The 16,187-nt window shown below is 31.5% G+C and overlaps 1 protein-coding gene across 7 annotated transcripts in view; it reads left to right on the top strand.

Moving 5' to 3' along the window:
* Col11a1 (collagen type XI alpha 1 chain) overlaps nucleotides 1–16,187 on the top strand; it is a 702,155-nt gene that overhangs the window by 673,471 nt on the left and 12,497 nt on the right. For all 7 annotated transcript variants that reach the window (XM_021247828.2, XM_004869152.4, XM_021247827.2 and 4 more), the window contains 5 exons: nucleotides 3,935–3,988; nucleotides 4,123–4,230; nucleotides 4,699–4,752; nucleotides 14,833–14,886; nucleotides 15,769–15,876. In XM_021247828.2, the coding sequence (XP_021103487.1) occupies nucleotides 3,935–3,988; nucleotides 4,123–4,230; nucleotides 4,699–4,752; nucleotides 14,833–14,886; nucleotides 15,769–15,876 (378 nt within the window). The remainder of the gene's footprint in view (nucleotides 1–3,934; nucleotides 3,989–4,122; nucleotides 4,231–4,698; nucleotides 4,753–14,832; nucleotides 14,887–15,768; nucleotides 15,877–16,187) is intronic.

The following is a 16,187-nucleotide window of genomic DNA, read 5'->3' as shown; positions in this document are numbered from 1 at the left end:
TCTTCATTTAAAAAAATTATACAGTTTAAAAACAATTTTAACTTTATAATCTGAAAATGCACATGTTAAATGGAATTTTTACAGTCCAGCTTATATTGCCAAAGGAAGTCTTACATTAAAAAACTTGAAGTAAATGATATTGATTACACAGATAGAGCACTCCTTCATGTACTCACATATATGTACACATATACACCAAATATATATGCATTGTAATTTGTGAATATATATTTCACATAGGCACGTATGCATAATATACATATAGTAAATATGTACTATTATATATGTACTATTAATTCAAATTTCAAATTGAGACATATATAAATATATCTGTATAAAATACATTGTGATGATAAAAGGTTTTATAAATCCACTTAAAATTTCTGTTCAGTAAAAAACTGCCTCAGAACATTATTATGGAAGTGAGATCAACATTTAAACTGAAGATTATGTACCCTTTTTAGAGATATATATACTTCAAATAATATTAAAAATTTTGAAAAATACTGAAATAAATTTATTTAGCTGTATTTTTAAATACTGTTTTATAGTAGTTACTTTCTCTTGATGGGACAAAAATACCTGACACCCACAAGTTAAAGGAAGAAAAGTTTATTTTAGCATAATTTGTAGAGGTTTTAGTCCATAGTTTGCAAGGCAGGGTGATGTGACAAGATGCAGTCCATAGAGTGACAGACAGGAGGAGTGAGATTTCTTTCTTCTTTCTCTTTTTATTTCATCCAAGGTATAAACCTAATTGTTAGTGCCACCAACAACCCTGCTGGGTCTCTCTCTTTAGTAAATCCATCATCTACACCCAGAAGTATGCTAAACCAATCAATGGACTCATTCAGTATCACACACCCATGATCCAGTATCACACACACACATAACTCCAAAAAGTAACTCCCAAAAGTCCTACCCGTGAGCATATGGGACTTGGGGGGGGTATCTAGATATAAGCCATAACAAATACTCTAAATATTAGTTTTTAAATACTATTTATGAAAACTTCTAATTTTTACAGCAAAATTATCACGTGTTCATTTGTTTACCCAAATAATCTAGTTTCACATTAAATTTGGCGTACTTTGTTTTGCTAATATTTTTTAATAAGTATATTCTTCTTAATTCCCTGTCTTTCTATAATTTCCCTCTGCTTCTCAACTCTCAAGCCACCACATCAGTTTGGAACCTACTATTCTGCTGCTACACACACACACACACACACACACACACACTTTTAGCTAATAGGCAAAACAGCACAGTAGAAGGACTTGAGCAGAGAAATGCTGTACATACATGGTTTCAGGAAGCTGAGAGAGCTACTGGAGAAGCTGGCTAAGGTGATACACCATTCCAGGTCACGCATTCAACGACCACCTCTTCCAAACAGACTACCTAAAAGCATGTCAGCTCTAGTGCCCCATAATCCAATCACTCCTCCACAAGCTCTACCTCTGAGGAAATGAGGCTTTGAGGAGGATATTCCAGATCCAAACCACAAAAATCAGTGTATTTATTTTCTACACAAACTTCATATTCATATTTTACTGGACTTATTAGCTTTGATTTTCATCTTTGTAATTTAAATTTGGTAAACTCCTTATGGTTTCATTTTTATTTTTTATTTGTATTTTTATGAATAGCACATTTTTGGAACATAAATGATATTTAAATGTTTGTGAAATGAGTGGAAGAATGATTAAATAATATGATCATGTGGTAAAACATGACTATTGGAAAGAAGATTATTTTGGATATTGTATAGGAAATATATTTCTCAAGGATAGATGAACCTATTGTAATAATGACTACAAGTGAAGAATTAATATGAGCCTTTATGCAAATATATGAACTATTATTAAGGCAAGTATCTTTCCATAGGCATTCTTTCAGCTTGTTTTGTGCTGATATAACATGATACCACAGACAGGGTATATGTATTGGTTGATGTTTCTAGAAGCAAGAAAGTCCAAGATCAAAGGGCTATATCTGGCAAAGGTCTTCTTGCTAGATAACCCATGACAAAAAGACAAAGAGAATGAGAAGGTGGGAGGGAGAGAACAAGAGAGCCAGAGAGTAAGAGAGAGCAGCCTTACATTCTGTATAATCTAATAATCCATTCATGAGAGTGGAGCCTTCATGACCTAAACACCTCCTATTAGAGTTCAACTTCTAACATAGCTGCCTTGGGGTTAAATTTCTAACACATCCTTTTGGAAGGAGACTGTCATACCATAGAAGTCATTGTGTTTCTCTTCTTAAAAATTCTGTACACACCCACACACACAATTTACCATCCAGAGAAAAATATTAGGATAAATGAAAATAGACATAAAATGAAAAAATGAACAGAACTGAATCATTTAATAAAGATTTTCATGATGGCAGATATTTGTTCACAGAGGGAAGACATTTTGTGGTAGAGCAACCCTTTATTTTAATAAGTTTTGTGTCTATGTTGTAGCTTGGTTGTATCAAACCCTCAGGAACTTCAAACTCAGATTCTTTATTTTTGTCCTTTATCATAAAAAGAGATTTTTCTGTTTTTAGATTGTGGTTGGCTTGATTTTCAAAAAGCAGATATAGATAAATCTTCTATAAATTTTATATGTGTAAAAGAGATCTTTTGAAAATTAGAAGAGTATATATTCATGTAATTATTTTAAGGAACAATGACCATCTTCATTAAATAAGCAAAAGCTACTATTTCACTGAATTACATTATTTCTATTTCCAAAATAATAGCAACTATAATTGATTTTTCTACTTTGCATTGCTTAGTAAATATCACATTAAAATAATTTATAGCTCAACATTTCAACAGTAGAAAAAAGGAAACTTTATCATACAATACAGACATCTTTTTGAATAAGTAGTTCAGTTAAAGATGCACTGTAGTTTAATGTATATATATTATGATTTCATTTATTACCACCTTAAGACACTGCTCATAGAAATTATATATCACTTATTTTTAGATTGAAGCACAATGAATGTTCAGTAATGAATGAGGTTATAGTGTTGACAGTAAAATATAGTTACTAATGATGTCTTCATTGACTCATCGAAATAAAATGAGTTCATGGAATTTTCTGTGTTTGATGAAGTGCATGATATTCATTTTAAATATGAATTTTAAAGACCATATAAAGGCTGGCATATAGTCAACTAGAATGTTAAGATAGCATCTGATAAAATAGAAAGTTATCTTCATGCTTAACTTTCTCCTCAAATAAAATCACTATGACTATTCTCTCCCACCTCCAAATCCAGTCTCTATTAAGGATTTCAAGAACACTCATTGAACAAAGTGAAGTAAACACATGGAAAGCAAAATTCTTAATCTTTCTATACTTACCTTTTTATGACATCTTAGTGTAATTTTTAAAAATTATGCTCTAATTCTATTTTTAAAAAGTGACACATTTTAACTGTTACCTATTTTTGTGAATTACATAGTTTCAAAAAATGAAAATATTCTGTCTGTGATTTAACTGTCATGTTTCTTTAGCTAAGACATGATCTTATAAAAATGCATGAACACATAGGTGTGTTTAGATTAAGGAAGACACCACCCTTAAAGCACATGTAAGGAATTTATTCCCAATAATTCAACATAATAAATGACTTTTATACTTAGTATTTTAATTCATCAATATTTTAAGAAAATTTTATTTTTACTGTTCACTTCCATTTATGTGATGCGATTATCTGTAGTCTGGTCAGTTACTGCTTTATTTTTAATATTCCAAGTGAAAGTTTGTCCATAAAATATTGATTCTTTGCATTGCATTTCTAAACAAATAGCAATTAAAACTACAATTTATTGGCATCTGTTACAGATTAAATTGTAGCATTCATAAATAAGTCTTTATTTGCATGAATTTTATGTAGTACACCTATTTAGGATACAATTTTATGTTTTTAGGGTCCTCCTGGAGCTGCAGGTGCAGAGGGAAGACAAGGAGAAAAAGGTGCCAAGGTAAAGTGGATGCTATAGACAGAATGTTTGACAGTTTTCATGAATACAACAAGTAACATTTGAATATATTTAAGGAAATAACAAAATATCTTTTTCTGATTTTGAATGTGTTCATACATTTTGTTTTCTAACAGGGAGAAGCAGGTGCTGAAGGTCCTCCTGGGAAAACTGGCCCAGTCGGCCCTCAGGGTCCTGCTGGGAAGCCTGGTCCAGAGGGTCTTCGCGGCATTCCTGGCCCTGTGGTGAGCATCTGTTCTCAAAGACACCATTTTGACAACAGCAGCTCTTTTCTAAAATAATTATGAATGGATATATTGATGATGATATTTTTAATAACCTATAGTGATGACATTTTAACAGGAATTCAGTAAATGTTATGAAATGAAATCATATAGTCTTAAAATATTTAAGTATTTCACTTATGTAGTAAGTGCTTGATAAAATTCAAACTTAACAAAGGCACAATAAAAATGTCTTAACATCTCAAGGAAATAATATTTGCATGCATCCGTCTATTCCTAACAATGAATGCATAAGTGTATGCCTTTAGATATATACACTAGAGTAAAAAGACACAAAATTGCTTACAGTATTTGTAGATGTTCTTCATGTGGTACAATAGGTAATGTTGCTTTGTTGGTTTTTTTTTCTAATTTTTAGAAATACATATTATTTTGTTTATACGATATAATTTGTTTTCTTTTCTGCAGGGAGAACAAGGTCTCCCTGGAGCTGCAGGCCAAGATGGACCACCTGGACCTATAGTGAGTAGTATCTTCTTTATTATTTTAAAAGATAAAGTTCCTGAAACAAAATGGTTGCAAGAATTCTTGAAATGTTAGCTTTATAGGTTAGTTTATGTTTTATATAATATTCAAGGAAATATATAACTGAAGCTTAAATGTAAGAAAATAATCCTGACTGATAGGTGTACAGAAAATATGCCATTTGATTATAATTTTCCTTTCTTATAAATTATTTCTGAATATAATAATTTATTAGAAAAAACTATTTCTAATCCTAATAAAATTCCATTGATGGCCTAGCTACTCATTTTACTAGCACAGACGGTTCTCTAAAATGCATGAAATTAAACTTTGTTTCTTAGGACTTTTTATTTTCAAAAGCAGTGTTGGCACAGCCATTTATTGACTCACTGACTAAATAAATTGTTCTTTTCATGAGATATATAGGTTGAAAAATCAGACATTAAACACCTTATAAAAAAAGATATTGTTAAAACATTAAATCTTGGTCACTAGTACAAATTTTAAGGGCAGAGAGCATACATGAGAAATGCAATAAAGCTAGTTGACCAGCACACTATTCATAGAGAGACTTCATTGTGGACTCCAAACCTACCACTGCTAAAATTAGGGCAGAAGGTGATAATGAAAGATTTGCTCTTTAAGACAATTGCTTAATAGTCTTACACAAATTGTTAGAAACATATGCAATGTTTACTTATAATCATATGCATTCTGTATCAGAGATATTTGAACTTCATTATCCAAAATAATTATGAGTATAGGAATAATAAAAGCATCAAACAAGCAGGACCTCTGGTGCACCCCTGTAATGGCAGCACGCACAAAGACAGAGGCAGGAAGATCATCACAAGTTTGAGGTCAGCCTGGGGTACATAGTGAATTTAAGGCAGGCCTACTGGACTACATAGTGTGGTATTGTTTCATAAAAGAAAGGCAAAAAACGCATATAACACTATGGATATGTAATAAATATTTGCTTAAATGGCCAAGTCCCTCCATACAGTAATTCAAACTTCACTCAAATGCTTATCATGATTATATTAATTATCTCAGAGATATATACACACATAGAAAGCCATCAAAACTGGGATTCACAATCCTAGTTAGTCAGGAGGAATCTTGGCCTTTCCTTTTAATAGAGATGCTGTAATTTCCTCTAACATACCTAACAACTAGTACATAAATGGTTTCAATGAAGAAGTTAAAGATTATTATTCAGGAACTGGAGAAATGTTTTCAAACCCTAATTGACTTCAAGCAGGACTTAACTCTGCATGTAATCTGATCAGCATAGAAGTAGGTCCCTGGTTCAAGCAGAATTCACTCCACTTGTGCCAGTGTTTAGGGAATATTCTCCTTAGATATGGTGAACTGTTAGCTTTCACAGAGTCAGAGCCTGGAAGAAAAAATACTTTAATGTTATCCTAAAATTTGTCAGAGATGTTGTCTTATTATTTCAGATTTTCTAGTAAGTATTCTGATCTTTCTGCAGATGCAATAAAATATACTGTACTAGAGATTTCCTTTAGCTGATACTAAAAATAAAAGCATGAGCCATATCACCTGATTCTAGCTTGGAAAAGTTTGTATTTCTAACTCTTATGCAAATGTAAGTTTATAGTATAAGAGAGCTGAACAATTCAAATCTTTTTAGGTAAAGTGAAAAGATAATCATCAGAAGTGAGCAGCATGGGACTACTCCATTCTATAAGCTGCTGGTTTTGTTTGGAAAGAATTTATAATGTAAATATGTTGTTGTTTTTCACAACTTCAACTAGCTTGCCTGTGATATCTAGCCTTATGAAAATGTTGCTCTTCCTCATGAGGTAAGGGTATGCAGAGAAATGTATGGCAATTCAATGTTTTTTAGCTCAGCTAAAATTTTAATAGGTGATTTTAAAATCAAAGTGAGATGTAACTTATCATGTTTATTGGTTAAGATAATCTAAAGTCAAACTTGTTTTCAAAAATTAGTACTACCACTTACTCATGTGCAGACATTAGGAAAGTTACACACTCTCACATTTTTAGCATTGATTCTTATTTTCTAAAATGAGAATTTGCAGAGCATCTGTCTCTTGAAATTGTTTAAAGTTTTAATGAGTTAAATTTAGGTATTAGCAACTTCTAACTCATGGAATTCTGATGTTTATTAAATAAGATATTTATACCAAATTTACACCATTGATGTGTACTAGCAGCATCAAATAAAGATTATTAAATGAATGAAACAATCGTAAATATTTTGAAAAATAGCCACTCCTGTCTACTTAATGTAACTAAATTTAACCTCAGTTAATACAAGCATTTCTTATATGCTATGGTTTTTAAATTTCTGCCTGTTAAAGCAAGTGGAAAAAGATCAACAAGCTCAATATCACTTACAGCGTTAGAGCACAGGGGTGAAGGACAGTGGTACCTCAGTTGACAAACTCAATTCTATATCCATGATTCTGGTCAGAAACCACACTGGACAAGAGCCGAATCAAATTTCCCCATAAGGTCAACATCGAATTTAACCATTGAATTTGATTGAGTTTTTGTACAACTTGGTTTGCAACCAGAATAATGGAAAGAATTGAGTTTGTGAACCGCCGAGGTACTACTTACTATAATAGAATCAAACAAAGCTCAGTACACCCAGAGTAAGATTATTTGAATGTCATTCCCTATGGGAATCTTTCCTTAGTTAGAAGTGTGGTAACATTAAAAAAGAAGAGAGACTTAGGTTGTGGCTAAGATATGGGAAGTAAGACCAATAGAAATTTGAAAAGTTATACAAGCTTGCATTAAGCTAGAAATTAATCCACATGGAATTTATATTTTTCCTCACTATAATTATAAATACAAGCATGCCCACATTAAAGTCTATACATTCTTGTCTTGCTTATTACTACCATTCTGCAACTGCCTACAGGTCTCTTCTCTCCTTCTGCAAGCTGCCTGTATCTTACTAAAGTAGTGTTCATATAGACAAAGCTATCAAGGCATTTCCTTTACCCCAACTTATATATGAAGCTTAGCTATTCAATAAATACACTTACTTGCTTTCATCTTTATAGATTGGCAGCTAATTAATTAGATGATTAAACTCCTCTGAACAGTATACATTATCCATATGGCATTTAATAATTTCATAGGAATTTTCTGGAAATATTATTCAGTTATCCAGGCATTGTGTTTCACAACTGGGAAGCTGAGGGAGGTAGATCTCAAGTTCCAGCCCAGCTTGGCCAATTTAGTGAATTAGTAAGAGTTTGTCTCAAAATTTAAAGAAAAAATTTTTGAGACAAAGGCTCATGTAGCTCAAGGTGACCTTGAACTCACTATATAGTCTAGGCTGGCCTTGAACTCTTGGTGATCCTTCTGCCTCAGCCTACTGAATGTGCCACCACTCCCAACAAAAAAATAAAAAAAATAAAAAAAATAAAAAATCAGGTTTTAAAAGGGAGTTAGGGAACGTAGCTTAGTGTGAAGGCAATGGATTCAAATGGAGTACCAGTGGTGGTGGTGGGGGGGGGGGAGGATTCTTTTTTATAGTATAGTAGAACAGAGATATTTTAAATTTTTAAATGATTTCTGCTTGATAACTACTCACTGTATATTATCAGCTCTATTGCAATTTTGTAGAGGTGCATTATTTACATTTTATGTTAAAAGTTAAACTTTTCTCGCAATAAGATTTAACTTAAACCTCTGTATGTTCAATATGTGTACACATTTAGAATCATCACCGGGAAAAGGGATAAATAAATAATATATTTAGTAATTAACAGAGACCTAAGGACAGTGTTCATCCTACATATAAAATTCTATTGGGAATTATTTAGATGGTAAACAACAGGTATTAAATGGGAATAAGTATTTTAAGAAGAAGAGTAATGATGACTAAATTCTGCTATCTACTACAAGAAAAAATATAATATGATATAATAATTTAAAAACTAGTATTTATTTGATTTTTTGAAAAGACAATTATTGCTTATTTTAGTTTTAAGTTTTTGTTTTGTTTCCATATTCTTTTATTTTAAAACTTATTCAATCTAATGTAGCTGAAACACTAGTATTTATCTTTAGACAAGTTTAATATCGTCATGTATTCCTTTTTTACAAAATGATAAATAAAATATCTGATAGCACACTTTTCAAACATAACCTGAATGTAAGGTAAATTGAGTTACTGAATTACATACAATTTGTTTTCTCCTCAGTGCTACCTTTAAACCCCTGATAAACCAGTTCCAATGTACAGCTTTTCCTAATGATTAAATGCATTTTAATACTAAAGCCTTTGTTGTATAACAAATTAAACAATATTTCTCAACTTTATCTTCTCAATGAAGCATGGAATCTTTAATTTCTTTAAATGTCAGTGCACTGGGGTTTTGAGATGCAGATTAAGGCAAATATTCCATAAAGTATAATACTGAGGGGGAAAGTGTCTGAGTATGTATGCCAGACACTTAAGAATGCATGGGTCCCTGCTTTCCTTTCCTCTTTATTGCATATGAATTATGCATTTCCCTGGAGTTTTCAATTTACAATACCTTAAAGAGGAAATAGAAAACATGTAAACTTGGAATCACATTTTTATGTGCAGAGCTGATGTTTTTGATCCATTCCAGGTTCAGAGGGATATTTATAACTGCTTTCAATATCATAACACTACCAATATATATTTCCAGGTGATGAAAATACAAAACTGATTTTCCTTGGAAAATTCACCCTTACATACAGTTCATAATTTCTTAAGAGCTTATTAATTTTAGAGGAATTAATAATCTTTACTTCTAACTCATTCTCAAATAATATTTATAGAACAAATTTAAAATGCATTTAAAACAAATATCTTTTATATTCATTATTAAGCCTGAGCAATTAGAATTACAATTATTTCCCCTTTTTGTCATTTTGGCTTATGCTATTAGAATGGAATAAGAAAATTGATACATATTCATCTGTAACATATTTAAAACTAATGATAATAATTTACCTTTATGTTATGCTTCCCTGTTTAGTCAATCTTTTGCAAGCCTGATTTTTCTTTCATGATCACAATATTAGACATAGTTATTTTTAGAATATATTATGAATAAATTTCAAAGAATGAGATGATAGACTTGATAATTTGTTGACTATAAAAGTGAGTGAAATGCTGATGCCCAAGAAGGCATCTGTATCACTTCTCTCACCCAGAGCAAAACTTTCGTAGTGTATCACATACTTGAAAGTTTGATTATAAAATGAGAATGTAGAAAAAGTAGTATCATATTTTAATCATATTTTTATATTGATTTTTACTATATGTCAAGTTTGTCGAATGTTCTTAAATAGTTTCTGCTATTGGTACATATGTTTCTTTTTACACAATTATATTTTTAAAACTATTTTCCCACCTTGTCCTAACACTGTGTCTGACACCACCTCGGATGGTAATATTACTTCAATCAACTATTATTTGACTGCATCTGGTACACATTTATATTATTTCCTTAAAGATGCTATTAGGGAATTTTATAAAAGCCTTTTAAAGATGCTCTTGGCAAAGTTTTTTTTTTATAATGGCTGATTTCACAGATATTTCTGAAACTATGAAAATAAAGTAGGTACAGCCAGGAATGGGTGGAGCACATCTGTAATACCAGAACTGACGAGTCTGAGACAGAATTTCTGTGAGTTTGAGGCAAGCCTTGGCTACATAGTGAGTTCAACCTAAAATATATAGCTATACCCTGTCTCAAAACAAACACATATAAAAAAGTAGATACAAAATATATCAATTGTAAAATGAGTAAGCTAGTAAACTAAATAGGCCATGTTTTTATTTTAAGGTATATCACATCCTTCAGGCTGCTCTAATTTGTGTGTTGATTTGACTAAATATAGGGCCTGGTAATGGCGATGTGCCTCACATCTTAATACGCAACAAACTTATGGAATAGACTGTGGGAATTTAGCTCATAATTTCTGATTCATTTGGTCTGGATGAGGTTTAGGAATTGACTTTCTAACAAATCCACAGATGATGCTAATGCTGCTGCTTTGAAAACCACAGATTGTGGTTCACCACTGCAGGTTATCCTAAACTAGATGAAAGTGCAATGTTGAAATCCATTCTTCAGAGGTATTTTAATAAAATTATCCTTATAGAAGAATATTGTTAAATATTTTTAAAGTTGCAATATGAGGATATGTGATCAAAAACTAAAGTGAAAGTCCAAATGTTTTTAGAAGTTATTACAGTAAATGACACTGATAGAGAAAAGTTTAAGTAAGTTAGTTATTAAGGTAGCTGAAGTAGAATAAACAATGCATTCCTTTAAGATTTACCTTTCCCGTAACTTTTGTTGTTTAAGGTGATGGGTAACTGACCCTTTGACCTGTAACTCAGCTGAGATAACATTTAACCTGGGGAAAACAAACTAGGAATGTTTGAGTTAATTTACAATGTATGTGTTTTAAGTGCCATCTGTTTGTCATGTGTCTGTGACTATAACCATTAACAGGAGCTAGTTGTAAAAAGAGAAACAGGAATTTGACTAAGACCACCAGGAATGAGATAGTGGCTAAACAAAAGATATAAAAGGAAATGTTAAACAAAGGACAGCATGGATACTGACCAGTCCAGTTTCTGGCGGTCCTACCTGCTTGCAAGTAAAAGCTTTTGTTACTTTACCCAAATTCTGTGTCTCTGTGCATTTCTTTCTACGATTCTGAAACAACACATCGGCCTTAATCTCTGACGAGGTATTCCCTCTTGCTGCAAACATATTTATCCCATCATTCTTGTCACTTTCCAAAGCAGTTCTGAAAGTCCTTTCATGAGTGTCTTTAGTTGCACTGTATGATGTCCTGAATCAATTCAGACTGATTTTCTATCATAGTCATTTTGGCTGTGAGAAAAAGACAGAAGTATTAAGTGCCTGATATGGTAAATAAGTTGGATAAGAGCAAACCACAGTGTTTTCAAAGAGCCTGCCTATTAGATGGCACTTGGTAGAAACATTCACTGTAATTTTGGTCACATCTCCCAACAGGAAACAGAACTTTCAGAAACTGCTTCAGAAAATGCAAGAAAGATGGAATAAGTGTGTTTGAAGAAAGGAGTAATATTTTGAGAGAGATTAGAGGGACTGTGTCTTTCACTATAATAATATTTTAAATTTAAACATTCACTTGTATTTTGATCACCCTATGTACTTCCTGTGGAAAAAATTGCCTGTTAATACAATGATATAGGTAAATTGCCCACTTGTCTATCTATAGAGAATTTGAAATTTATTTGTGAATTTAAACAAATACAAGTATATTAAATGACACAAAATACTGTTACAAAGAGAAAGTTTGATTTGTATTGTTTTTACTTCTGACATGCAGTATTTCAGTCAGGGAAGTAGGGTTCAGAACCAAAGGAATGGGAACGGCTTATCTACCCATTCTCCCAACAGCCTCATAAAATAGGAATTGTAATTTCCAGTTTGCAAATGAGCAAACAGTAGCTCTTCACTCAGCTAACATCAGTTTCTAAGACGACTCGGTTTTACCCAGGTCAATCCTTTGCTGAACCCATGCTCTTTGCACTACATCACACTGTTTGGATCAGACTCATCTCCTCTAATACTTTAAATTCACAAAATTGTGAACTGGCATATTATATGATCTTTCACACTGATGAATCACAGTTGCTCTAGTAGAGGAAGAATTACTCATGGTAGCCTGGTAGAAGAGATAATAATGATGACCCATGATGTAAGTTGCTAAAAGTTACAACAATTTACTTTCTATGTACCATGATCAAAAGCACTATTTAAAATGTAACAAATAATTCAGTTCAACCAATATAATTGAAATTCACAGAGAAGGCACAGAACAGTGTGCTTTAATCGCTTGGAGCTTTACTTGTTTGCATTTAGTAGTAACTAGTATAAATTATCTTGACATTAATTTTATGAGTCATACTTATATATTATCTTTGAGTGTCAATTACACTCCTCTACTAACAGCATCTACTGCTTGCATAGTTTCGTTTCATAATTTTAGAATGTGAAGCTTATTTTGTGGGTTTTTTTCAAGCTGGAATACATCAATTTATAGATTTAAAAAATTTCTTTAAAGAACATCAATATAAGTATTTACATGAGCAGAAAGATAGACCAAGATAGTTATAATAATTTTCTTAAAATATAACAACATATGGATGATTATAAAGTTATTACACTGTTTTATATATATATATGAGAAATGTGATTCTTTGTTATTAAGTTATAAGTCATTTATATATGAAATTCATTTTAGAAGTTACAAATGAGATTATCATTGTGAGAGATTAATTATGAAAATGCTAATATTCCCAACTGTTACGAGAGTTTCAAAAATTAAAGAATTTTCATGTAAATATATAGTGAGGAGCAAGGAGTGAATACCAATTAACTAATGAGTAAAAAAACCTAACTTTTGATATGTTGTATTATTTGATAAAAGAGAAAGTATTTTTTTCAAGGAAACAACATTGATTCATCAGACTTGAGGTTGAATTTTTGCTTTTTCCATTGTCAAGCTTTGTGATTTCATAAAATTAATGTTTCTGGATTTCTATTTCTTTGTGAATAAAATGAATAGCATCACATTTGCTCATCTTAAAATTCTGTCAGAATCCATAGCAATTCTCAGGCCTCTGTGACATACAATCTTAATCAATAGATTATTCCCCATAATCTTCCAAGGGCTAAATCCCTTGATATTTCTGGTATCCTTGATTTTTCAAGCATTCAATTCTTAATAATTTATTAAGAGTAGGAAAAATCATTAAATACCATCTGTTCTGAAATATTTATTTTTTGGCAATTAAACACACTACATGATAATTTACCAAGGATACTTCTGATTCATGTGTAAGGGTTTTCAATTCTATATTCAAAAAGGTTTGACTTTTGTCCTCAAATTCACTTACTGAATGCTTCTCACAGTCCTGTCTTCTGTGTAGAAGCCTCTCCTCCTGGAAACTTTCAGGATGTGTATGGTCCACTCTTTGGAGACTGAGCTTCTTTAGTAGTTTGCTAAATTGCTTTAGATTCTTCTGAAATATCTTCTGTGTTACCTCTTGTGATACCACCGTCTTCAAATTGCTCATTCTTGTCACTCTGAGGAGTCCAGTGTTATGTAGTAGAATTGTCTTGGACTTGAGTCACAGACTTGGGTTGGAATTCTAGCTTTGATATTTGTAAATTGAATCACCCAGTTTCTCACAATGTACAGAACACAAATAGCTATTTCATCAGGATTGTTATGAATACTGAAGTTATATTTATAAGAAGTTTATATGCCCAGTACTATTGGAATTATTAGGTCTTCTTAGTATGTATCTTTCTCTAGGAATTTAGTGAAATAATTCTAATTTTCAAGAGAAAAGAGTGAGAAATGAGAGTATAATTTAGAAAATTCACTGTAGCCTAGAATTGCACATACAGAAATTGCATTCTTGTTCTGTGCAATGTTAGAAAACATTCTAAGATATAGATATAGATATTTAAGTACAAAAACAGTGTTAAAATCCCCAATTATTAATGTAAACATATTGTATACCTAAAATGTACCAATAAAAGAATTTAAGCAAAAAAATAATCCTCATGTAATTTTTTTTTGTTGTTTTCAAAGATGAACTGACTGCCATAAATCTGAGGGTTTTAAAATAATTTACTGAAAATATTGTAACCTTTGAAATTGAGTTTAGTGTAGAAATATTTGATTGACTGGGTGTATAATTTAATCCCTTTGATTAAAATTAATGTAATCAAAAACTTACTTCTTCAGCAAAAATCCATGTAAGCCTTATTCTGTTTCTAAGCTCTTGTGCTTAATGAAAATGTTATCAATGTTATAGTTTAATAAAATGATCACAAATTAAACCATGGAGTTTTAAATATAGAGATTTACACAAAATCATGATAAATAAATTAGTACTAATCATTATTAATTTGTTTTGACATTCTGTATTTCCACAACCATACTAGTATTGTGAATAGTAATATGACTAATTCTTGCCTACTCAATGTGTTTATCTTTTTTGTTATTTAGGGACCTCCTGGCTTACCCGGTCTCAAAGGTGACCCTGGCTTCAAGGGTGAAAAGGTGAGAAGAATGTGTTATTGTCACTTTGATATACTAATAGGAGAAGTGATTTCTCTTGGAGATTAAAATCATTGAAAAGGAAATTTAAAATGTCTTTGTCATTCTAACCATGGAACTAAGCTATGGATTTTCTGCTTCCCAGACATACGTAAAAAAGAGAAAGTATGCAAAGTAATTATGGAAAATGTACCAAAATTCAGTGTTATGTCTTCTCAATGTCTCCTAAGAAACCATATGGAAAGAGCATATGGTTATACTAAATTAAATATTCAGAAAATAAGCAGATGGAATAACAAACTAGCCATTTAATGTTTTTAAACATGAAAATAAAAAATAAACTGCAAATACTTTTCAAGTAGTAATTTGATCTCCCAGGATTTATACTGTGTTGGATCAAATAGAAAAATAAGCCTTTTTAAGAAGGGCATTAATATTGTTTGGATTATTTTTAAATCTCCAAAAGCCTTTTAAAGATTGCACATTCCCTAAAGAATAGAAAATATTTAATATTAAATGAGATTCTTACTAAAATAATATTTTTGATTGTTTATGTCATCAATATTACATGTGGATGTACGTTAATGGGTCCTTTGAGTTGAAGGACCCTCAAATGAAACATTGAAGATGGTATTTTTAGAAAGCATTTTGTTCCATAATATTCTCCATCCTTAATAAAGACCAGACCTAATTTAGGGAGTAAATGAGCCAGATAAGTAAGGACAGAGTCTCAACTCAATTTTCCATTTAACAGAGTTACTTTATTATATTTTATATTGTTCATTTTTATGTTCCATGAATATGATGTACAAATATTTTATGACTAGAATTATTAATGAGAGCTGTAATTTATATATTAATAATGCTTCTCTGTTTCTTTCACAGGGACATCCTGGTTTAATTGGCCTGATTGGTCCTCCAGGAGAGCAAGGAGAAAAAGGTGACAGAGGGCTCCCTGGTACCCAAGGATCTCCAGGAGTAAAAGGGGACGGAGTGAGTAAAAGTCTAGATGATTTTTCCTACTCTTTTCCAATAGTGCATGCGCACATGTGTGTGTGTGTGTGTGTGTGCACACAGAGACAATCACACTCCTTTAACTATGATCAATTAAGTAATTTAGAACAATTTTATTCTAACCTGCTTTAGTCAAAGGTGTTTTCAAAAAGATTTTCATGTTATTCTAGGGGCTGCAGGGTAGGAAGAGATATATGTATGCAATCTCTATTTAGAGACATAATATTAAAGCTTATACCAAATGGGAAATATTCAATTACTTTGTAAAAATTGTGTTTTATTCTCAATGG

The sequence above is a fragment of the Heterocephalus glaber genome, unplaced genomic scaffold (genome assembly GCF_053883595.1).
Source record: "Heterocephalus glaber isolate CG9 unplaced genomic scaffold, H.glaber_assembly_v1.0 deba00001442, whole genome shotgun sequence".
In the NCBI taxonomy this organism is placed as follows: domain Eukaryota; kingdom Metazoa; phylum Chordata; class Mammalia; order Rodentia; family Bathyergidae; genus Heterocephalus; species Heterocephalus glaber.
Note: the sequence above shows the minus strand (reverse complement) of the source record. Positions and strands in the feature narration are given on the sequence as shown.